General features: G+C 49.1%; 1 protein-coding gene across 1 annotated transcript in view; it reads left to right on the forward strand.

Annotated features, from left to right (window-relative positions):
* Positions 1-1117: 1117 nt before the first annotated feature.
* The window catches only part of Lamp1 (lysosome-associated membrane glycoprotein 1), a 112326-nt gene continuing 87518 nt past the window's right edge, over positions 1118-25925 (forward strand). Inside the window, exon 1 of the mRNA XM_075682925.1 lies at positions 1118-1362. Within this exon, the coding sequence (XP_075539040.1) occupies positions 1317-1362 (46 nt within the window). The 5' untranslated portion in view covers positions 1118-1316. The remainder of the gene's footprint in view (positions 1363-25925) is intronic.

Below are 25925 nucleotides of genomic sequence, written 5' to 3' on the forward strand. Positions count from 1 at the left end.
CATGCTGGAATCAATCCAAAATAGAGCCGCACGTTTCATTTCCCGAAATTAGGACTACCGTTCTAGCGTAACCCAAATAAAAATTCACCTTTCACTTCAGATGCTAAGTAATCGTCGCGACATAGCCTTTTTGTCATTATTTCATACGCTCACCACACTAACAAACGCTCCCTACACCTAGAAACGTCATCGCACACGTCGTACAGATTACACAATCATGACAGCTTTACGCGCATCTATGGTAAAACAGAAGCATTCAACTCGTCTGCAATTCCCCGTGCCATTCAGCTCTGGAACAGCCTCCCCGACAACATAGTTGTGGAAACTGATCGTGAAAAATTCAGGCACTCATTCAACTCGCTTAACCTTTGTTAACCATTGATATCACACTCACTGTTCTGTGTTATTTTTCCTACCTTTTTCTTGCACTATAATACGTTTGTCACAAACCTAAGAGTTCTTTTTTATTGTACTTATATACAGCATTATGTAGCTATTATGTTTCTCAACTTTTAGGCTGTGCACTTGGCTGGTGCTTTTTATTATTATTTCATATTGTTGTTGTTACTAGATTGTGTGTACTTAATTGATTCTATGCCCCCCTTACTCAATCCCCATGTAGGGGCCTTGTAAGGTTCTCTACAAATAAATAAATAAATAAATAAATAAATAAATATGCATGCATTCAGCACAAATAGATTTTCTATGGTATGAACAGGACTTGTTACTGCTGCAGCTGGGTAAAAAAAAGAAGTGAAATTTTAATGCTAGAAGTGCACTCTGTCGCTGCAGGGAGGAGAGGGGCGCACGAAGTGCGTGCATCGCTATAACAGACATTGCAGGTACGTGCTGTGCCCTGCCATCCGATGCTACAGATCTTATGGTAGCTTACATAAAACCATATTTACATGTTTGGCATGAGGAAAAATGAACGCAGCATTCTGAAACTCTGTGCCGCCGCACTCGCTTGCTGCGTTCTGCCGCATACTCCCTCAGCCGGTGCTCGGGAAGTGAGAGCTCGCGCCATCTGGTGAGCTTCTGCACAATATGCCTCGCGCCCGGACCGCCGCTTCTTCCACTACCCAATATTTTCTAGTGCACTGTAGCTACCACCGAAGGCGCTGGCCTAAGGGGGGTATGATAGAACAGCCAAGGGAAGAGCAGCGATCATATGTTCGCTAGCAGCAGCAGCAAGCAGGGTCGCAGTGCGCGCTTGTAACACCAGTTGCAAAAGTCTGCAGTCCGCTGTAGTAGCGTTGTCGATAGCATAGTCCCGAGCTGCTGATACATTCGAGCGGTGTACTTGAAGAATTACCATGAAGTGGACGGTCGCCTTTGCTGCCTGCCTCGCAATTGTTTCAGGTGAGCTCGGCTCAATTTTGCTCAGCAGAGTGAGTTTTCACAACACGTCCGTTTACAAGTCTCAATGTCGGGCGACGTCTATTTGCCCCTGCCCATAATGCGCCGCTGTATAAATGGCGAGTATTTGGCGTGGTGTGAAGGCCGCCGTCGTATCCCTAATCAGACGGATGCGTCATGCGACAAGGGCAAGTCATAGCCAGCGGCTGACGTCCCCGTGCAGACCGCAGGCGCCAACTTGCGCGTGACAAACAATGCGCACTTTGGCCGACGCGTGAAAGCGGCGCGCGCGCGTTTTATTCCGCCTCCGTGCAGAACCCCTGCTCGAGGGGCGTTCATTGGTGGCCGTCTTTCGAGAGTCGGTCACGACGAATCGGCAACGCGTGCGTAGTGCTTTCATTCTTTCTACCGCATCGTGATGCCTACGCTCGCGTCGGTGCCGCCACCAAGCTTGGTTTTACTGCTCGCACTTCTCTGTTCCAAGCTATCGCGATCAGGGCGGGCGGTATCCGAGTGTCGCTCACGTGGCGGCGGCTATCGGCGTGTGCCGCCCCCATTCCTGTGGAGGCAGCGTGCGTTAGATGCGTTCACACATGGCTATCCTGCTAGGTTACTTCGCGTTGTCATCGCGTCGTCTTGGAAGCTCGACGGTCGTTCAGCTCGTTTCCACAGAGTGGTTAATTATCGCTTAAGGCAACGCCTCTAGGAATTTCATTAGCATTTCGTTGGTGCAGTGTCAATCACAAATAACTGGCAAATCTGCGTTTCCAAAACTTAACCGTTGCAACACAGCTTGTTTCATTTTAGTGTTACTTTGGCAGCTTCCTTGAGAGCACATTGTAATGCGCCGAGCGTGTACGATTGAGCGTGGTCACACCTAGCGTTTAAGTTTCGCAGATTGTTACGGGACCAGCGGGTATATTTGGAGCACGAGTATGCTAGGTATATACAATGACCAACTGGCTAGACCGAATGCTGTCAAAATTAATGCTGTCTTTGTCGCAAGTTTCATCATGCTGGAAGCTTTACTGTTGCCGAAGCATATTCCTTATTTTGAAGTGCCAACCTTTCCTTGTCATCCCATGAAAATGCAGCCAGGAAGCCCATCTTGACATCTATAAAATGATCAAGGACAAAAAAAGCCGGTGACTCAACAGTGCGGGCCAGTTAAATGAAAGCTTGCACAGAAGTTACTTACAGTCGAGGAGCTATATTGCCTCCCTTGTCAGGACCATCGCGTGTGTAATGCAAAGGCATGGGATACTTCCCCACCTGTGGCAAGTTGCTTTTCAGCCACTTTCATTGCCATTAATTTATCATTTCTTTAATTCACTTAGTAAGTACAAGTAATTTCCCCTATATTGTCCTTGGTTTGTTGGCTTCTCATGATGATTAATAAAAGTCGGGCCCATCGGTCAACCCCGTTTCTTCCCTTTCACGTCCTTGTCAAATATGCCTTAATTTTTTCCAATTCAAAACGCTTTTTGTGCATTGGTCTGTCTGTGCCTGAGGATAGTGGGGATTGACTGCTCTACATCGGCAGGCACAGCTGGACCAATGGGATGTACCTCTGTGCTTGAACTAGTCTTTTTCTTTATTTGCCCTCGTTTTGCCGTTCACTGCCATCACAAATTCCCACTCGCCTGATTCACCATCATTGTGCAACCCCAACAAGTCTTCAATTGCCCATTGACGTGCCTTTGTTACACTATAGCACGGCAAGAATGACTGCAATCGCACGCGTAATGTGAAGACGTGAGATCACCTGTGGCAAATTGTTTTTTCTTCCACTTCCATTGCCATCAATTTGATTTCTTTAATTCAGTTAGGTAGTGCAAGCAATTTCCCCTATGTTTTCCTTGGTGTCTTTATTTGTTGGCTTCTCATGATATGAGCAACACGGTTGCTTATTCCCCAAACTAATTCAGTTGCATGCAAGCATGAGGATTTAAGCGTGCAGTTTGCACCATTATTATTGAAGCACACTGGTCAGGCAGTGCTAACCATAAATGGAAAGCTTATCGTGATAAGTGTGAAACAAGGTAGTGGAAAGAAAACAGAGTGCGTGGTTTCTTGTAATCACAAATCCTATTGTTACATCCTATTGCAAGCAAGATTTTGCTCCAAGGCAGAGTTGGGAATGTATGCTTGGGGTACATACTGCTAGTCAATTTCAGTTTGGTTAGAAGCTAGCGCCTGTCCGTTTCGTAGTTTAGCACTTGTTGGCCAAGTTGGTGCACCTTGGCAAACATTTTTTAACTGTGAACTAATGACCTCAGAGCATGGAACAAGGACAGATGTGGACTTGCAACTAGCTTTTATTCCACAGACTACATGAAAGTACTGTCGCAAGCAAGTTTGGAGACCACGGCATCAGCAAAAAATTAAGATATAATGAAGCACAGCTCCATTACCTAGGCCGGTATTACGTAAAACTATTCCAATCTATTTTTATTCCAAATCTACAATTAGCACTCTGTGATAGGGCCAAATTGCTGTCTCCACCCATATAGGTGTGGGACCTGCCTATATAGGCTGAACCCCCATCAATTGACTTGCCACAGAGGGCTAATGTTGGATTAGAAGAAAGACTAATTTGAATAGCATTACCTAATACCGCCCCTGTAATTAGTTTAATACATTCGATTGGTCAAACATGCGCATGTTGGCATATGCTCTTGATTTCAGCCGGAATGCCTTGGCTGCAAAAAAAATAAAGTGCGGCACCTTTGCTCCCCACCAGTGCAGGTATGCGTGGCAAAAAACAATCTCAAACTTTCTGTTCATGCAAGCTAACTATGCTCGTCAATAAACCTCATCTCACTGTTGTGCAGATAAAGAAGGGGTGTAATTGTCATCAATACCTCAATTTATCTGCACAGCAGTGAGATAAGGTTTATGGAAGAGCGTGGTTAGGGTTGCATGAACAGAAAGATGTTTTTGATGATGTTTTTGCTGCCCACGTGGAGTGGTGTATTTTTGGGATGTAATTATGTGGTCTATGCGGAATAAAAGTTTGTTGCAAGTCTGTGCCTTACCTTGTTTCATGCTTTCTCTATGGTCGTTAGTTCATGCAGTTAAAAAATGTTTGCCTGTCAGTTTCATTTGTCTGCTCACCTTAAAGCATGCTTGGTGCCTCAAGGCTGTTGAGGCACTGGGTCTTCTCCGTTTAAGGGCAGATTGAGTTTGTTCAGAGGCCAGCACCTCTGGGAAAAGATGACACCTCAGTCGAAATTTGAGGCCCTTCGTTAGCAGTAGTTGTGTTCTGCACATTTCTCCACAAGAATGTGTTAATATAGGCATTTTATACCTCAACATTTAGTTGTAAAACATGCTTAACTATTAATCTCTACAGTGTTCATTTCGGCTGGCTGGTACATGTTCTAAACAAAGTTTAGGAGACAGGAGACGCAGCAGGAGAACCATGGGACAGAGTGCTGGCTATAACCAAGTGTTTTATTTCTACAAGTGGTAGATGAAGGTAGATATTAAAAGGAAAAAAATAACCCTCCCCTACCGGGAACAGTGGTGCAAGCAAAGCTCGAGATCTGCGGCTCTTCGTTGTCGTAACACCTCGGCTTCGTGTTCCCTCGCGGCGAGGTCGGCACGTCGACAACCAGCCCTTTCTCGACCAAGTTCATGAAACGCCGCCTGTTCTGTGGTTGAACACGTGGCACGCTCCCGCTGCCGTTTCTTCAAAGCAGCCTTCTCTTCGGCAGAACGAACCAAACAGGGCCTCCCCATCTGCCGGACCTGAACTGGCGGGAAATGGTGGGCATGAGGCGAGCGAACACACAATCTCACCCTTTCCCTCCTCTAGAGAGGGGATGCCTGTGATTGGCTAGCACCTTGCGATGAGTCTACTTCGTGCATATAAAATCCTGCATGATAAACTGACAGTGGCTGAATCGGTTAGTGTGGTGGTCTCGCAACCCAGAGGTTGGTGATTCGAATCTCCAGCCTAACAAGGAATCTTTATTTTTGCACGGCTTGAGTTTTTTTCGTACGGCAACACCGACGCCAATGTGAGTGAGGCAATACAAGCTTCGCTTGAAAAGCAGTTGGCACGACAGATATTCTATTGAGTTTGTTTACATGGACAGCTGACAGAGAACTGTCCCCATGTGTAAAGGTGCTGAAGGCTTCAAAATTCTCGTGTCTGCACTGTTCGCTCAGGGTAGTTAGCTATTTTGCTTTCTTCATAGATGATGGTGCAACCACACATCTGAAAATGGGTAGCAGGATGCGAAGCTCTATTTTCAATTAAGCAGTCATTGAAAAACCTTCTTGCTTAACCGATGTCACAGCGAATGTGTGAGCAGAATTTCGTAGACAACCCGGGCGAAACAGTCCACAAGATGATAAAAGTGCTTGTAAGAGCAGGGCTCTGTTATGCTTTGTTCTTGATTTACTCTCCTGCATAGTGCACCAAGCTTTTTAGGGGTACAAGAACAGACTTCAGTACGAAGCAAAGTCCGCGAAGGATTCTAGTTAGGAGTTGCCATTAGTGAGCGCACACTAGCAAGCGCACGTGTGGTTTGGTCTTAAGTTTCACTTATTTCGAGGCTAGTTCAGTGTTTAAAACTACTTGAAATTAGTGAGACCCGATGGCTGTGACACCGATAAGCAGTGTGGCCGCGGCTGAGTGTGAGCACATGATAGTAGTCTTTTTCCGGAAAGATGCATTATTGAAATTAGAAAGCAGATTTTTGATTGACCTTTTTGATCTTTCTCGGGTGACCGCTTTTCACTGGCTAACAAATGTTAAGTTATCGCTTGGCACAGCACGCGTCTACATGCATCAGAAGTTTCTCAAATGTTATTCATGGTTCTATACATTGTCTGTTGTCACCGAACCTTGCGTAAGCTGATGGTATGCGCGGCGTGAATTGTGTAGTACTTTCTGGAAGACAAGTGGGCGCTAGCGATTACTCTGGAACCTTCAATGACTTGCTTATAAAAGCTGATGCTCCTGACCTCAATAATTCAATACGTCAACATGAATGTCCCCCACATATCCCCCCGGTGGAAACTAGCCTCCGCTGAATGGGATTTTAAGGAATCAACTTGCTTATCACGACATGTTATCACCGATTTTAGCATAGATGAAGCAGTAGCGTATCTTACTTGTGTTATACTCGATGCAGCAGAGGAATTCATTCCACAAACACAAGGACTCTCATGTAAAAGACTGGTTCCCTGGTGGAATGAACAGTGCAGACTGGCATGAAAGAAACAAAGCGTTGGGTCTGCTGCGTCGCTCCCCGATTGCAGAAAACCTCATAGAATTTAAACTGGCAAAATCGCAGGAGCACGCGAAGACAGGCAAGGAGGGCTAGCTGGGAGAAGTTTCTCTCGGGCATCACTTCCTACACTCAAGAGTTCAAAGCATGGAACTGTGTAAGAAAGATAAAGGGGCAACAAATCCACCCTTTGCCCTTAGTGGACGACCAAGGGACTACCTTGGAAGATCAGGCCAACGCTCTGGGTGAACACTTTGAACATGTATCAAGCTCCACACATTACACTTCCTCAAATATGAACAATTAGCTTAACTTAAGACACTGAATCATAAATGCCGTCCGGATGAACCATATAAGCGTCGTAACCATCCTTTTAATATTGCCAAGCTTAAAGCTGCATTGAGCACATGTAGGAGCTCTGCACCGAGAGCTGATGGAATCATGTATGACATGATGAAGAACTTACACAGACGCACAGATGACACTTCTGGCACTTTTCAACTCTATCTGGGCTGCCGGATACCTCCCATCCTCACGGAAGGAAGCTATTGTTCCCGTCTTGAAGCTGGGTAATGACCCTTCCTTGGCGGCAAGTTATCGCCCAATAGCTCTTACAAGTTGTCTATGTAAGCTATTTGAAAAAACGATTAATCGTTGACTAATAAATTTCCTTGAGCTGAACAATATGCTTGACCCCTATCAGTGTGGCTTCAGAAAAGAGCGGTCCACGACTGATCATCTTGTACACATTGAAGGAAATATCCACAATGCATTCGTACATAAACAGTTCTTATCGATATTCCTCGATACGGAGAAGGCGTATGACACAACATGGCGATACGGGATCTTGCAAGACCTGTCGGGAATTGGCGTTCGTGGAAATATGCTAACCATACTAAAAAGCTATTTATCCAAACGTACCTTTCGCATGAAAATCGGCACTGTATTTTCGCGTCCTTTTATACAAGAAACTGGTGTACCGCAAGGAGGTGTGCTTAGCTGCACGCTCTTTATCGTAAAGTACACTTCGGGCTTCATTACTGCCAGCCCTTTTTTATTCTGTTTACGTAGATGATATACAAATAGGTTTCAGATCCTGCAACCTTGCAGTCTGTGAGAGGCAAGTACAACAGGGCTTGGACAAAGTGTCCAAATGGGCAGACGAAAACGGATTTAAAGTGAACCCCAACAAAAGTTCTTGTGTGCTTATCACAAACAAACCAATGGGCTCATTGCAGATCCCCATATCAACATGTCTGGTCAGCAAATCCCTGCAATCAAAGCACAAGTTCTGAGGCATCATACTTGACTCTAAACTAACATTTATTCCACACATAAAGTATCTCAAAGTGAAATGCTTAAACACAATGAACTTACTGAAAATTTTGTCCCATACAACATGGGGCAGCGACAGAAAATGTTTGAATCTGTACAAGAGGCTCATTCGACCACGATCGGACTATGGTGCTGGGATTTATCATTCTGCCGCCCCGAGCGCACTAAAGATGCTAGATCCGGTCCACCATCTAGGAATCCGCCTGGCCACTGGCACCTACAGAACAAGTCCCATTGAAAGTTTATATGTAGAATCAAATGAGCGGTCACTCCATCTGCAGAGAACATACATCAGCCAAACATATTTTCTTAAAGTTCGCTCTAATCCTCAACATTTGTGTTTTAATACCGTTAACGATATGACATATGCTACTTTTTGTAATCTTCCCTCTGTAAGACAGCCTATTTCGCTGCGTGTGAGGGAGCTTAGCGCTGAAATGGATGTCCCACTCCTCAAACATGCTTAATGCCTCCAGCTAAGCTGCTACCTCCTTGGGAGTGGCAGCTGATGCAATGCGATATATCTTTCATGCAAGTTACAAAACACGCTCCAGAGATTGAAATCCATATGCATTTCCTGGAACTCCAGTACAAGCACTCCTGCACGAAGCATCGAAGTCACAAGACTGAATGTCCTATGCAGCCGTCGGCCCATCCTTCTTGGAATCCGATGTACTGCATCCAGAAACTAGCATCTTTACGGCTAAGGCCTATGCACTATTGTCGGCTGTGAAGCATATAAATAAATCACAACTCCAGAAAACAGTTATATATACGGACTCCCTCAGTGTTGTGAAGGCCTTGATGTCTTTCTGTAATCACAAAAATCCAGTATTTAATGAACTCTACTCCGCACTGTGCAAAGCATATATATCTAACCAACATGTGATCATATGCTGGGTGCCTGGACACAGGGGCATCGAGGGAAACGTTCTAGCCGACCAGATGGCCACATCGATTGCATCGCCCGCTGTTAATTCTAACGCTGCAGTCCCTGTCAGATTTGAAGCCCTTCTTACGAAGGAAACTGTGAAACTACTGGCAACACTTCTGGGATGTGGAAACAAATAAGCTGCACGTAATAAAGCCACAATTAGGTTTCTGGCCTTCTGCAACAATCATGCCGAACAGATGTGATACTGTTGTCTAAAAATAGGACACACATTTGGCACCCATAACTTTTCACTCACTGGAAATGAGCCTCCGACCTGTGGTAGATGCGGGGAGAGGCTGACCGTCCTCCACGTCCTCCTGGAGTGTCGGGAAGCCGAATCTGAAAGAAACATTTTCCCTTAGCATACCGGCAGCACATTCCTCTTCATCCTGGAATGTTGCTTGGTGCAGAATCGCTCTTTGACAGCAATGCAGTCCTAGGTTTCCTGAAAGATGTGTTACCATATAGTGCAGAATATAGATAGAGGTTTTTTCCAAAAAAAGAACATTACTAGTTCACCCCTCGACTTATATAAGGGCCCTTGGCACAACATGAATAGTCGTCTGGCAACATGGAGGAGCGCAGACCTTTCGGCATCCGCGTCGTTATCGCCTCCTTTGTGACCGACGCGACCCAATGTTAACGCGCCTATGCAGTTGCACTGACGCCATCTTCCCTTTTTGTGCAGCGATCTTTCCTGGCGTTGCTAATTTCCCGACAACCCGCAAAATGAGTACGAGTACTCGACGTCAGTTCACCGCGGCATTTAAGCGTCCGGTACTGGCAAACGCAGAAAGTCAAGCTGTTTGCCTGCAACGCGCGGAAGACGTCCTTTTGCGGGTGCCACGCGGTGCACTCGGAGCTCGAAGGCAAGGTGGCGGGTTTCGTCCATGAGCATCGTACCAGAGCTTTGCCAGTGACAGAACTCATCCGCATCAAAGCTATTGAGATCGCCCGAGAATCCGGACTGCCCAAGGAACAATTCAAGGGCTCCATTTATTGGGTTCATCGCCTCATGCGATGCAAGAGATTCGCACTTCGACGGTGCACATCAATCTGCCAGAAGCAGCCAGAGGCATACGTGGACAACCTGGTTGAATTCCAGCGCTATGTTATCTGTTTCCGGTAGCAGAATGGCTACATGTTGGGACAGATAGGCAACGCTGATGAAACGCCGGTGTGATTCGACATGCCGTCGCCCACCACAGTGTGCGAACGCGGCGCAGAAGAAGTCAAGTTTTTCTACGGGGAACGAGCATTCGCGCTTCACGGTGCTGCTCGCGTGTACTTTCACAGGCACTTGACCGCAGGTGTGAAGCAGGCACTCCACGACGGGAGGACGGAACTCGCCGTAATTTCAGGAGGCATGACGTTAACACTTCAGCCACTGGACGTCATGCTCAACAAGCCCTTTAAGGACCGTGTCCGTGAACAATATAATCAGTGGATGGCCAGTGACAACCCAACGACCCCAACCGGCCGGCTGCGCAGGCCGCCTCGCCACTGTGGCCACATGGGTGTCGCAGGCTTGGCGCTCGCTGCCCAACGATATGGTGGTGCGGCCATTCAAGAAGTGTTGCACTAGCAACTCCTTGGATGGCACCGAGGATGACATGTTGTGGGACACAGCCAGTGAAACAAATACAGCTCAAAGACAGCTCAAACGAATGAGCAGGTGACGAGTCTGGTGGCACCACTAAATAAAACGAAGTTGTGTGCCTTATAATTTTTGTGTTGACTTCTTTGCGTCAATGTAAGGGGGTCGACCTATATTCTGCCTCAACCTATATTCCGCGTTATACGGTACATGTTATTAGCCCCATACGTTTATAGCGCCTCCTCTCTTCAGAGGATGCTGCTGTGATATATTGTTTCATATAGCACATGCTTCTAGGCCCTTGTGTTTCAAGGGCTCTGGCAAGGCAGTAGTGCTCTGGGCAATTTCAGCATTTCCCAAATTTTATGTATTGCATCATTCTTTCTTAATGCGTTTAGTGATCAGAGTACACGTCATTAATCATTGCCATAATTTTATTACGTGTAATTTTATGCAATTTATATCAGCTCTTTTAGGCCCCTTTATAGCCACATCATTAAATTCACAGAACCCATCAGACCACTACGAAAACATTAATACTAGCATGGCGCTCTTTGGCCATACCTGGCCTTTGCGCCCTTAAACCTCAAACATCAATCAGTCAATCTGTTACTTTACTTCGTAGGGAATCTTTAGGCCATATACAAGATATTGACCTCCTGCGCTCTCTGGAGTTTGCTGAAGACCAACCCAATCTTTAACTGAATGCTATGACTACACCTGTTCCCAAACCTTCAGCTCCAGGCAGTTTCCGCCCTTCTATTTTCACCGATCTATTGTCAACACATCGTAGCGAACTCCTGGCCCTTCGATCCTTCCGCTCCTCCTCCAATTGTGCTCAACCATCTTTGGGTCGTACAAATGTCGCGCACCACGTTGGGCTACATAGGTGACATAGGTGAAGGTTGTCATGCGCCCTTATGCCAGTGAGCGTATAGTTTCAACGGCAGAACGGCACATTGATGGTCTCGATTGTTTGCAAGGAGGAGAGAGGAGCAGAATATTTCTCGTCTTTGGATGTACGCTCGGGTTATTTGCAAGTTCCAATGGCCGACCTTGACCGACTGAAGACTGCTTTTGTCACTCCTGACGGACTGTGAGTTTAATGTCATGCCGTTTGGATTGTGCAACGCCCCAGCTACTTTCGAATGGCTGATGGGTAACGTCCTTCGTGGCTGCAAGTGGAATACCTGTCTTTGCTACCTTGAAGGCATCATCGTTTCTTTCTCGAGATTTTCCAACTCGCCTTGTTCGTCTTCGCGCCATTCTCCTGTGCCTCACCTCTGCTAGCCTTCAACTGAACATAAAGGAGTGCCATTTCGTTGCACGCCAGCTTGCGATACTGGGTCACGTCGTCTGCAAGGAGGGCGTTCTTTTGGACCCCACGAAGCTCTGTGCCGTAGCCGAATATCCCAAGCCCAGTTCCATGAAAATGCTTCCAAATTTCATTGTGCTCTGCTCGTATTTTCATCGATTTGTGCGCAACTTTGCTTCAATCATCTTGCTTCTTACCAACCTTCTGACATGTAGCGGCCTGTCTGCTTGGTCGTGAGCGTACGACAAGTCCTTCCTGATGCTACGGTGCTTACCAACGTTGCGGTCACTTCATCACTTTGACCCCAATGCGCCCACAGAGGTCCATATTGACACAAGTGGTGTCGGCCTTGGTGCAGTATTGCCTCAAAAAAAAAGCAGGATACCAAGACTGTCATTGCATACGGCAGTCGAACCTTCAAGAAAGCAGTGCAATTATTCCGTCCCTGAGAAAGAGTGCCTCACCATCATTTGTGCTTTGGCTTTGGTCCGTACCTTTATGGCCGCTCTTTCAATGTAGTAGTGGAGTATCATGCTCTGTGCTGGCTCTCATCGCTGAAAGATCCCTTGGGACTTCTCGGTCATTTGGCTCTTCGCCTACAAGAATACGACGTTTAGGTCGTGTACTGTTCCAGCTGCAAACACTCGGACGCCAATGCGCTGTCCCGCTCACTGCTAACATCTGACACAGCTTCTCTGTTGGCTTCTTCAGCTCCCTTGTTGCCTATTAACTTTGCAGACATGTCGTCGGAGCAATGCAAGAATGCATGAATTTGTCAACTCCTTAACTTTCTAACTGATCCATCAGCTTAACCAGCTTCAAGAACTCTTTCGTCAAGCTGTCCATTTCAGTAATCGAGACGATCTCCTCTATAGGTGACATTACGCATCTGATGGCCGGAGGTGGCTGCTGGTGGTACCCTGTCACATGCGAACGGAAATCTGCGCTGCTTTCCATACCGACGCTCAAAGCGCTCATGCTGGTGTTCTCAAGACCTACAACCACCTGCATCGGCAATACTACTGGTGTGGAATGTGAATGTATACATTTGGTGTGGAAGTACATATGTGCTTGCACTGCCTTTCGGCGGCGCTTTTCGTCTCTCTTGCTCGGCCCAACGATTTGACTGCATCGATATCAACTTATACGACCCGCTTCCCTTTACCATTTCTGAGAATAAGTGGATAATTGTCGGCGTGGACCACCTCGCAAATTATGCGGAGACTGCAGCTTTGTCCACAGCGAGAGATGTTGCATTTTTCATGTTATGCATCCCCGTGAACTCTTGAGTGACAGAGGACATGCTTTCCTGGCTGCTGCCATTCAAGCCTTGCGCAGCAAGTTCAGTGCAACATCGTTCATCGCATGACATCCACATACCATCCTCAAAACGAATGGGCTAACTGAACAATTTAATTGCACTCTCAGTGATATGCTGAAAATGTACACCGCATTGGACCAAACCATTTGTGACACTGGCCTTCCATTCGTCACATATGCTTACTGCACTGCTACACACGTAGCCACAGGATTCTCGCCGTTCTTCCTCTTGTATGGACGTGAGCCATCATGCATGCTGGACACTTTGCTTCCCTACACACCCGGCTCCTCTGAATACACTCCCATTTCTGATGTTGCCAGGTATGGCGAAGATTGTCGACAATCGGCCCGTTCAAGACAACCGGGATCAATGTCACCAGCAGCTAAGGCACAGCACCGACTGACCTCTCCCTGCTTTTGTGACCGGTGTCCTCGTTTGGCTTTGGATTCAACCAAGTGCTCCTGGTCTCTCCTCTAAATCACTGGCCCAATACCATGGGCCCTACCGCATCCTTGCTCGGACATCTCCAGTCAATTATGACTTTTAACACTGTCCGAAGACTTGCGTCGTTGTGGTCGAGAAATCGTCCATGTGAGTTGCCTCAAGCCCTCTTATGACCCTGCTATACTGTCAACACCTTAAGTTGCCAGGATGGCTATGCTATTCCCTGGGGGCCAATGTAATGAAGATGGCAAGACGATGACGAAGCAGCCAAGCCAGCAAGCCAGTGTTGGTGGTAGCCACGCGACACGAGCTTGCACTTGCCTAGATTTTTGGCTGCTTAATGCCTGCCATTTATTGACGCTTGCCTTTGATGCTCCTTGTCGTTCCTCAATGTCTAGACGTCAATAAATCATGTGACAATATATATGCCCTCCCTGCAGCAATCTCTTGTGAAATCGGCAGTATTACTAAAAAATAAAAAAAAGGTACGTGAAGTCCATTCACCTGCTTGAGCGCTTTTAATCCGCGCTTTTTTTCGCTACAGGAAAGGAAATATTTTTCCACCTTTGGTCGCCTAACAAGAAGGATTCTGTAGAAGAGCCATTTGCCCAATAAATCCAGAGAACATGACAAAACTGCATACACTACAGCAACGTCCAACGTGCAAATTTCAAAACACTTCCGACTGGCAGCAGACAGCCAACACAACACAACAAAAAACCCAAAAAAGTGCAGATACTCTGCTGAAATGCGCTAAAATCACTTGCTTCGGGCAGGTTAAGAGCGCTCTCTCATTGCTTCTAAAGTATTGCACAATATAAAATATGGTGAAAACCCATGAGCAAACAGCTGAACTTACTAATGTCTCAACTTGCGTAATTACTATGAAAGCGGCTCCACGCCTCCCAAGAAAGTGCAAAAACTGGGAGGGTGAGTGTTAAGTGACGAGAAGCAGGGCTGTGATTCTTGCGATTAGGAAGACATCCATATTCCAAAATGCCTTGAGCTTGGGCTGCCTCTTGGGCACTCGACTGTGACTAGCCAAAGCTGTTCCTCGAGGTTGGAGCCAGCAATATTTTGCCGGACTCTTATAGAAAAATGCGTCAGGTAAAGCGAAGCATGAACTAAAGTTAGCTCAGAACGTGGCTCAGTAAATACTAATAACGTCATCAGTAGGTTGGAAAGAAATTCGTCCGTTCATTGTAGCAATAAGTGGTGCCCAAATATAAGTGGCAGCTCTCACTAGCATGCTTTACGTAGATCTTGAGGCCAGCTGGTTGCATGTGGCAGAATTAATTTCGGAGCCAGAAATGTGCCGTGGGATTTCGGCACCATCTGTAAGGCGCCTGCAGAACATGTCATGTTTTGGCTACTTCTCTCTCATGAAAAATTTTGATCTGGCTATTGTAGTACATTTTGAAATATTTGGCTTTTTTGGGGGGTGGGGAGGGGGCATCTGGTAACCCTGTTGAAGAAGAGTGCATTGGGGCGGCCAGGCTAAAGGCACGAATATAATCCGGCTTAACGTGGATGCAATCCATGCACGGCCCAGTTACACTTGGACACTGTGGTTTACTAGCCTGTTGGGGAATAGAACATGTGCTATCACACACAGCTGAAGTGAGCGGGTTGCGTTTGCACCTTCAACAGAGGCGCTCGGCGGCTGCCCACTTGTGCACTTGCCCCATAGGTGTTTTGTGTTAGTGCTACAGCAACAACTGATCACTGCGCTGCTGCAGGTCACCTTTAAAGCGCAGGGTAAAATTTTATTGATCTTAGTGTCTCCGGCATGATTCGCAAGATTTCACCGGAAATGCCGGACTCGTCAACCGATCAGACTACAGTCATCTGTTAAGGATTAGTAACTGAGGCTCGACATGGCCTCCGAGATTTGCACGCGCTGGGTGGTTATTTTCCAGCCGTCCCATTTTCAGATGTAGGCGTGGCTCTTTTCTGTGCTGCAGCACTCGCATCTAAGGCATCGGGCAGGCTTTCGGGTGCCCTGGTATTGTTGCCACAGCTTGGATGAGGCAAGAACAGTGTTTTTGCGCTGCTTTACAATATTTTATTGATTTCGAAATATGGCTCAGTGTACGAAGGTCAAGGTGCATGCTGGAGCCTATTTTCCCAAATGCTTAAATTTTTTTCTCTGCAGACAGACTTGCTGCATTCACATGAGTATGTAGAAGTGCCGGTTATATAGATATGCTTATCATTCTTAAAGTCCGTTTTAAAGCAGTTTTGCCAGCTGGTATCAGTGCTTGCTCTCCTCTGAATTTCGCTGTTGTGATATGGCTTGAAGCAAGACATAGCATGACCCATCCACAGAAACCTGCTGCAATTGCCAGTATACTTAGATTGATGTCAACCTAAGTGTTCAAAATTATTTCGGAGCCCCGCACTGCAGCCTGCTTCATAATAGATTTTTTTTCGTACACCCAGAATTTTCTATTGAGATAGCAATTATATGGACACTCCAGGTGGCGACATCGACATTTCCTCTCATTTATGCTAAGCCTATTCGAACAAGGCAACAGTGCAAATCCTCAGTTTAATGAACATGCGTGCATTGCAAAGAATGTTGAGCGCACTGTGACGCTAACTGAATCGACCAAACTTGGCATTCGGCATCGAACATGCTCGCTTCTCGAGATGTTGCCAGTGCCGACAGATGTGGCGATGTGACCCTCCTTGCCTCACTTTCGTGAGGAGGGTCATTAATCTCCAGATTCTGCGGTGCCGGCGGTGAAAGCGAAAGCTAAGCTCCCATTGCGCATAATGCTTGGCACTTGCTTGCGAGGCTTCCCACGTTTCTTTTCCGAACTCCCTCTGTCATGCTGTGAATGTGCATACTTTTAGGAGGAAGCCGAGAAGCACTAAGCAGCAGGGGTGGCAGGATGGGGGTGTGCATATGGATCCCAGCCAAAATTTTTTCATGCTATCAAGCACCGCTGATCAAAACAACCTCGGCGCCAGAAATCGTTCAGGATTTTGTCTAGAATGTCTTCTTTTATGCTCGAAAAGACATTTCGGCATGAACATCGCGAACTCGGGCTGGATTCCATGGCAAATCCCATGCTCCTGGAGTCGCATAACTCAAGAAGCCCCTTCTGAGCGCAGTTTCAAGGGTGTTTTGATGGCGAGCGTGCTTGTCGCGACATCCTGCAGAGGCCCTGAGATCTACGGAGCGCATGGAATTCAACTGTGAAACTTTATAGGCATAAAATTCTTATAAACATTTGATACCAAAGGTGTATTGCCTTTTCTAAAGTTGTACCTCCGACCACACAATGAGACAAACCAAATCGACACGCTATCATACAAGTTGGCAAAGGACGCAGCGAGGTCCTATGAGACGAAGTGTTGGGGTGGTTCATTGCGCTGTTATGTAGCAGAAAAAATATCAACATAATTTCACCTGAGCCAACGCATCGATGCCAAGACAGTAAAGCCAGCAAAAGTAACCACTTTCTTATATATTTTTCTTTGACTTTTATTCGCGAGGAGACATTCAGCTTCAATTTCCTTGTCCTTGCTACTCGTGGGCTGCCAGAGTGTCAAGGATTGGTGGTGAGGTAATTCGCACTCTCCGAACCGGAGGGGATGGGGCGACAACAGACCCACCCCGCGTGCGTTTAGTGAGGGTTCGACTGCTGACCGGCGATAAGGTCCACGCCTGATCGACCGTGAACCAGAGGCATGAGACGGGAGGCGACGTCGTACAACACACACACTCAATTTAATAAAATAAAATCATGCGCGGGACATCATGAAAGAAAAAGAACATACAACTACAAGTAGTGGGCTCTAGTTCGCGGAAGGCGTGCGGGTCACACGACACACGCCCTGACGCCACTCGCGCGACACTAAGCCCACCACGTGGGAGCTATTAACACTCGCGAAATAACAAACAAAATACGCGACACAAATACAAAATAGACGCGACAATAACCACGGCAAACATTGCACTAACAGAACATACAAAAATCAACACTCTATGGCTAATTAAACGGAAGATTAAACGCGATTACAAAAGTACAGTCCGGAGGGAAGTTTGAGAGATGCGGAACACGTGGCGTGGGCTTATTTGCGAAGTGTCGAGTAGGGCGTCCGAGCTGGGGAGGCGCCGGGCTGCTGGGTCCGTCGTAACCGCACGTCGCTGCCGAAGATCGGGACTGACTCGGGACCGCGTCTAGGGAGGCTCCGGCTACAGGAACTCAGGCCGCCGTCCTCACGCCTGCCTGACACCCAATTCGCCTGCCGCTTGCCTCGCTGGTCCAGCAACTCTGTCCCCTTGTCGCAGGTCACTCCGCGCTCGTTTTCCCTCTCTCCGCTCCCTCTCCCTCGCCGCGCGCCGGCTGTGACGTGAGGAACCGGTCTGGGTGCCGGCGGGATCTAGGGAGAGCGCTCCCCGCGCCGGGCACGCCGCAGCGGGAGCTGTTGGCGGCGGTGGGCCGACGCCGAGGGGTACACGCACTTTGTGACACCACCCCGGCGACAAGAATGTTATCGAATAACATGCAAAACAAAACTCAAAGTCGTGTACGCGCACTGAAGGGGAGTCTGATCGCTGCTGACGGTTACCCGCACCACCGCGTCGATGAGCGTTCTTGAGTTGTGCGAGCACTCGCGCACAAACCACTGCACCACACTTTCGCAATGTTTCGGCACTGGTATTAGCACATGACGTACAATGAAAAAGATAAATACAAAGCATGCGTCAACGAGGCCATGAAGCAACACGATGCACGGAGTAGTCTTAGTGAAAAAAAAAAGAACAAAACGGAGACAACTAAAGTCTGTCCGAACTCCTCTACCCATTCATGCCAATTCAGACCCGGCTAAGGTAGTCAGTGCCCACGTTCTCCGCACCCTTGATGCTAAGGACGTTGAAGTCATACTCCTGTAGGAGCAGGGCCCTCCGAAGCACCCGCGAGTTCGTGAACTGGGCTTCCTTGAGGTATCTGAGGGGTTGATGATCCGTCTGGACCGTAAATCTTTTACCGTAAAGGTAAAAGTTGAAGCGCTTTACTGCCCAGACCATGGCCAGACATTCCTTCTCAATGGCCGCATAGGCCTGTTCTCTCGGCAGGAGCTTTCGGCTGGCGTATGCAACCGGGTGAAGCACTCCCCCCTTGTCTTGTAGTAAGACAGCGCCGAGCCCCTGGTCGGAGGCGTCGGTGCAAAGCACGAATGGCTGGGAGAAGTCGGGGATCTGTAGGATGGGGGCCTCGGAGAGCAGCCTTCGCAGTTTATCGAATGCCTCCTGCTCGGTACGTCCCCATGATATCTGATTCGGCGCCCGCTTCTTCGTCAGGTCCGTCAAGGGGGTTGCGATGGTGGCATAATTTTTGATAAATTCGCGTAGTATCCGGCCAGTCCCAAGAAGGCCCTAACTTGGCGCTTGGTCGTCGGCGGGGCAGCGTTGCGTATTCTATCCAAAGTGGACTCCATGGGGCCCAACTTCCCTCCTCCAATCTTGTGTCCCAGGAAAGACAACTGATCGAACCCCAGTTCACATTTCTTGGGGTGGACAGTCATCCCCGCCTCTCGTAGCCTCGCCAGTACTTCCCCCAAGGCATCTAAGTGGTCCTGCCAATTATTTGTCGCGATCAACAGGTCGTCGTAGTAATGGTAGACGTTGGCGATGCCGTCGAGAAGTTTCCGCATGAGTTTCGCGAAAACAGCAGGAGCAGTTTTTATGCCAAACGGCATCTTCTTGAATTGATAAAGCCCGCTGGGCGCGGAGAACGCTGTCTTCTCCTTGGATTGTTCGTCTAGAGGCACTTGCCAGTATCCCTTTGAGAGATCCATCTTCGAAAATATTTTCCGGCCTCCCACCTCAGCGATCAGACAGTCCGCTCTGGGGATCGGTTCCGAGTCGGCAATCAGAACCTCGTTGAGCCGTCGGAAATCCACGCAGAAACGGTTCGTGCCATCGGGTTTTTTTATCAGTACGGTCGGGGCGTTGTATGGTGAGTGAGACCTTTCTACCACCCCCATCTGAAGCATCGTGGAGACTTCGGCTTCCACTTCTTGTCTTACTGCGAAGGGAAGTGGGTACTGTTTTACATGTACAGGTTCTTGCGTCGTTGTGGCTAGCTTGCACACAGCCCAGTCGGTGTACCCTGGCTGCTCCGAAAACACATCACGGTGTAGGGCGATTATGGCTCGCAACTCCTTCGCTTGCTGCGAGTGGAGTTTGTCGGAAACAGCGACGTCACGGTAGTCTCCTCGCTCCCCCCAGGGCCACATTGGCATCCCTCGGTCGCTGGCACTTGCTGCCACCGTCACGACTGGTGTCTCAGCTGCCGGTTCCCTGGTGTGGTACTTCTTTAGCATGTTCGCATGAAACGTTTTCACAACGCCATTGATGTCAACCACGTAGTCCACCTCGCCTTTCCTTTCCTTTATGACATACGGCCCCTTCCACTTCATAGCGAGCTTGTTATGCTCGGTAGGCAGCAGTAGGAGTACTTGGTCGCCCGGGCGCATAATCCTCTCCTTTGCTCCGCGATCATAGTATCGCTTGTAGCGCTCTCCTGCCTCATCAAGGGCCTCATGTGCCATTTGACATGTCGTTTCGAGCCTCTCTCTCAAGTCAACGACATACTGGTATGCCGTCTTGACTTCCTCCTCTAGTCTCGCTCCGGTCCAAAGCTCCTTGAGTATGGCCAGAGGACCCCGCACGTTCCGCCCGTACAATAGCTCGAATGGGGAGAACCCGGTGCTGGCCTGCGGGACTTCCCTGTAGGCGAATAGTAGCGGCTCGATGAACCTGTCCCAGTCCTTGGGCTGTTCAGTACACATGCGCCGCAACATCTTCTTCAATGTCCCATTCAGCTTCTCCACGAGGCCGTTGGCCATGGGGTGATACGGGGTCGTCGTCTGAAGACGCAACGAAAGTAGGCGTCCTACCTCTGCCATGAGTTCAGAGGTGAAGTTGGATCCCCTATCACTCAGCATCTCTTCTGGTACGCCTACTCGGGAGAAGATTTGTAGCAGTGCCTCGGCCACTCGCTCGGTTTCTATGCTCGGCAGGGCAATCGCTTCGGGAAAGCGGGTTGCATAGTCGACCAGCGTCAAGATGTATCTGTTACCTTTTCGGGTTGCTGGTTTCAATGGCCCCAGGATATCAATCGCGACCTTGCGAAACGGCGTGTCGACCAGCGGCATCTTCTCGAGTGGTACCTTCCTTACGGACCCCCGGCTGGCCGTCTTCTGACAAATGTCGCACGAAGCGACGAACTCGTGCGTATCTCCGTGCACTCCCGGCCAAAAGAAGTCGGCCAGTATGCGGTCCGTGGTCTTCTTCTTTCCAAGGTGACCCGCCATTAGCCCGCAGTGTGCCAGGTGGACTTTTCCGCGATGTTGTCTCGGCACTATCAGCTGTACCGTGCTAGATCCCGAGTCTGGCACGTATTCACGGTACAGCAGACCGTCCCTCAGTTGGATGTTGAATGATCCGCCCCCCTTGCATTTCACGCTGCGTTGCTCTCTGTGTAGCTGAAAGAGCTGTCGCAGGGTAGTGTCACGCTGCTGGTCCTCCTTCATTTGTTCGGGAGTGACTTCAGCTAGGGTTGACGGCACCGGCAATCTCCGGAAGGCCTGGGAGTTCTGCTGTTGGGTCTGCCGGCGTGTGGTAACGGCAGCTATGGGCGGAGGCTGGGCTTCTGCTATCGATGGCCGCGCCCAGTTATCTTCATCCCGCGCGGAGGTTTCACCCCACGTACCGTCTGGCTCTGCCGGGGCTCGGGCACCTTCGATGTTCCCCAGGATGAGGTCGAAGAGTGGGTCCTTCATGCATGCCGCCAAGACCTCCCCTCGGTAGTAGGGCGTGTCTATGCTTATTCGAGCCTCGGGCAAAGTTCTCACTGAACGGTCTACGAGGTAGACGGCTCGACATCGGCCTGTCATCTCCGATGGCTGGACAAGGTCCTGGTTGACGATAACGATGTTGCAGCCACTGTCCCTCAGGACCTTCACGGTCTTCCCGGCAACGCGGCCTCCGACTACAGGGAGATCCCCCGCGGCCGGTGAAGTGCCCAGATTTACAACAGGCAAGCGCTGGCCGTCCTTTAATTCGAGGTAGCCGTCCTCTTCAAGGCAGGCTAAGACATTCCTAGCAGCGGGCTGTTCCCTATTCGTGTGCTCCGGCTTCTTATTGGTACTCGTGCATTGTGACGCAACATGTCCCGGTCGGGAGCATAGGTAACAACGGAGCCCTGTTCCACTGTTGGACTGTCGCCTGCCTCGGCCCGCATCGGGATTGTCCCCGGCTTGGCCTCCTTGTCTTGCTTCACGCTTGCCGAAGTTGACTGTGTCTCGGGCGCTCACATATTCGTCGGCTCTCTGGAGCATATCCAGGATGTCCCGGCTCTTTTTTTCCCTAAGGAACATCGCCAGCGCGGGCTTGCAGTTCTCGAGAAACTGTTCGGCTAGGAGGAGGTCTTTGATTCCCTCGTAGGACTTCGGGGCCTCCGAGAGGTGGACCCATCTCTCCCAGTAATTTTCCAGCCGGGCGAAGAACTGCGATGGCGCTTCGTTGTCCTGGGGCGCTTCCGTCCTGAACTTCTTCCGGAAGCCTTCTTCTGTCAGGCGGAAGCGACGTAGGAGGGCCCGTTTCACCTTGTCGTAAGACAACGCCTCCGACGCCGGCATGCGGCCGAACACGCTAAGCGCTTCTCCCGTCAGGCACGTACTGAGGGCGGTGGCCCATTGTTCCCTCGCCCATCCGTGGGCTTCGGCCACTCGCTCAAAGCGCGTCAGGTATGCATCCAGGTCGTCCGCCTTCTCATTAAAGGGTGCCAGTAGTCTTTGGGGACTGACCCCCGCGAACTGCGCTGTCACTAGGTTCCCATTGGGCAGGCTTTCTGAGCCGCCACTACTGCTTGCGCAATCACTCTTTGCGCGGAGTAGTTCCAGCTCTTTTTCTATTTCGAGGAGACGCCGGTCGCTCCGCGCCTTGTCGCGCTCATCTTCTTCGCGTTTTTGCTGCTCCTGTTCTTTAAGTCGCTCGCGATGCACCGCCCGTTCCTCGCGCAGAAATTCCTGCAGCGCTGTCCCTTCCAGGCCCAGCTGCTTCCCGACCGCAACAAATCGTTCCGCTTCCTCGGCCATATTTCGGCCCTTTTTCGCTTTTTGACAGAACGCGTTTGTTCTGCCCTCTATGCCTCGTGTTCACGGCAGATCGTGGTCAGCAAGTCCTGTCGTGCGGACGCCAGTTGTCAAGGATTGGTGGTGAGGTAATTCGCACTCTCCGAACCGGAGGGGATGGGGCGACAACAGACCCACCCCGCGTGCGTTTAGTGAGGGTTCGACTGCTGACCGGCGATAAGGTCCACGCCTGATCGACCGTGAACCAGAGGCATGAGACGGGAGGCGACGTCGTACAACACACACACTCAATTTAATAAAATAAAATCATGCGCGGGACATCATGAAAGAAAAAGAACATGCAACTACAAGTAGTGGGCTCTAGTTCGCGGAAGGCGTGCGGGTCACACGACACACGCCCTGACGCCACTCGCGCGACACTAAGCCCACCACGTGGGAGCTATTAACACTCGCGAAATAACAAACAAAATACGCGACACAAATACAAAATAGACGCGACAATAACCACGGCAAACATTGCACTAACAGAACATACAAAAATCAACACTCGATGGCTAATTAAACGGAAGATTAAACGCGATTACAAAAGTACAGTCCGGAGGGAAGTTTGAGAGATGCGGAACACGTGGCGTGGGCTTATCTGCGGAGTGTCGAGTAGGGCGTCCGAGCTGGGGAGGCGCCGGGCTGCTGGGTCCGTCGTAACCACACGTCGCTGCCGAAGATCGGGACTGACTCGGGACCGCGTCTAGGGAGGCTCCGGCTACAGGAACTCAGGCCGCCGTCCTCACGCCTGCCTGACGCCCAATTCGCCTGCTGCTTGCCTCGCTGGTCCAGCAACTCTGTCCCCTTGTCGCAGGTCACTCCGCGCTCGTTTTCCCTCTCTCCGCTCCCTCTCCCTCGCCGCGCGCCGGCTGTGACGTGAGGAACCGGTCTGGGTGCCGGCGGGATCTAGGGAGAGCGCTCCCCGCGCCGGGCACGCCGCAGCGGGAGCTGTTGGCGGCGGTGGGCCGACGCCGAGGGGTACACGCACTTTGTGACACAGAGGCAGCCAGAACGCATGCGTTTTTCTTGTATTGCCCCGACCACCGTGCGGCACACTTTGGTGTGCATTGATTTTCTTTTCGAAATGAGTGGATTTTGGCTTGCCATAGTTTTGGATACGTTTTGGCTAGCAGACGAGCAAAAGAAACAATGGTCGCTCGCTGCCAACACTGTGGGGACTTGTTGGATTGCGATGCCTCAGCTTGAGAGCATCGCCTTGACTTTGATGTTATTGCAACCTCTCCGTAAAGTCTTTTGTCTCGCCAGTGTAGGATACTGAGCAGTATGCGCATGGGTCTCTGTGGACCAGGTGTCTCGTGTTTTCTTCAATATTCCTTCGGTAACTACATTAGGTTTTCAAAGCAGGCATTCGATTGTGGCAAACATGCTTTCCTCTGCGTTCTTTACCTTTTTTTTTTTCACTTCGGTGCCCCTGCCCCACAAAAGAAAGACATTGATGTGGCGCAGCAAATTGTTGCATGGTAAAAGTTTGACTTTGTTACCTCTTTTGCAGAAAGTGATGGGCCATGGGACTCTGATACTCTTATTATATAAGTGTGATAGCAATTATATGGACTCTTCAGGCGCATTCCTGCTGTCGCCGTCATGTTCCATGTAAACTCCAAGAGCTGAAATCGAAAGTGTGATGGTAGCCTGTCTGTCCAGGAAAATACATGTTGAATAAACGTGAAAAGACTGTGGGATTTCAAAGGCTTAATGACTACTACTACAAGCAAGACTATCAGAGTGCAAGGATAAGGTCCATAGGCCGGAAAATACCTTCTATGCCCATTGCCGTCTAGAGTTCCTATGCCCTGCCGAATTTGCTTCAATTTAGCTACACGCTAACTTTCAAGCAAGCGTGACAACACGAAATAACATCATGCACCATGCCAAGCTTGAAAGGCTGCGACCATCCTGAAACGGTATGTCCTGAAGTTTACCGAAAGGCTATATGCAATCTTTCTTCCTATAAGCCTGACAAAGCGGAACTATGTCCCAAACCTCGGTCTAAACTTTAGCACAGGGCCCACGCGAGATATAAAGTAGCTGATTTGTGCTGTTGAATAAGCTCTAAGCCAAGTCGACTCCACTAGACGTGACGAAGGTCGCACGCATGTTATTAATGTTCGTTCTAGGCTTCAAAACCCTTCTTGAAACTCTGTGCTGTCGCTAGAGGAACATGAGGCTATCGACTGGCTTCGACGCAATCCAGATGTACATTGCCATTCTTCAGACTGACAAAGGAAATGAAACTGTTTTGCTTGATAGTGGTGACTACACCAAAAAAAATGCTGGCACTGGTTAGAGACGCCTATACCTATAGTCACCTGACGCGTGATCCCACCAGATAACTGCAAAGGGAGATCCAAGAGCTTCGAGCTGATGGCTTCCATTTGGTCCCGGGTCAGCATAACTCGCTCTATTACTACTTTGTCACAACGGACAAGCTCCTGCACTTTATGGCCTACCAAAGATACACTAGCAAGGTGTTCTTATGCGGCCCCATTGTCGACTACACTTGCTCACCTCCGTACAAACTTTGCAGTTTCTTACACCGGATAATTTCGCCACTCATTTTAAAAAGCAGCGCTCAAGTGGAATTCTGGTGACCTTATTGAACAGATACAGCACGTCGTTCCTCCTCATGACGACATCATGGTCTCATTTGATAAGTCTATTCACAAGCATTCCAGTAGAACTGGCTGTAAAGGTTTGCACCGCTGCCCTCGAAGCTGGTGAGCCGCTGCCCGATAGGTCTCTGATTGATGTTTCAGACCTGTCCCGTCTTCTTGGGTTCTGTTTGTCCAATATAGTTAGTCTTCCAACAGAATTATCTACAAATGCATGCTACGGCTATGGATGCATCTATATCAGTTTCTGCTGCGAATCTGGTCATGGGGGACGGCAAACGTTGGGTGTTTGCATCTTTTACCCCTTCTGCAAAGGTTTTCTCGGGATATGTAGATCATTGCTTCTCCATAATTCACAAGGATGCTCTCGCTGCCTTCACATCTCATCTTAACAGCAACAGGTGATTCAGTTTACTGTCGAGCAAGAACCATACGGTTTTCTACCATTTTTTTGTTATTGTCAAGCACGGTGACTCTGGCCTTTCTATCGTTGTCTACAGGAAGCCCACATACAGGCTGGTACCTGCATTTCAACTCCGTACATCTGCTTTCATATAAAAGGTCTGTTCCAGTGAGCAAAAACCA

The sequence above is a fragment of the Dermacentor variabilis genome, chromosome 2, assembly GCF_050947875.1.
Source record: "Dermacentor variabilis isolate Ectoservices chromosome 2, ASM5094787v1, whole genome shotgun sequence".
Taxonomy (NCBI): domain Eukaryota; kingdom Metazoa; phylum Arthropoda; class Arachnida; order Ixodida; family Ixodidae; genus Dermacentor; species Dermacentor variabilis.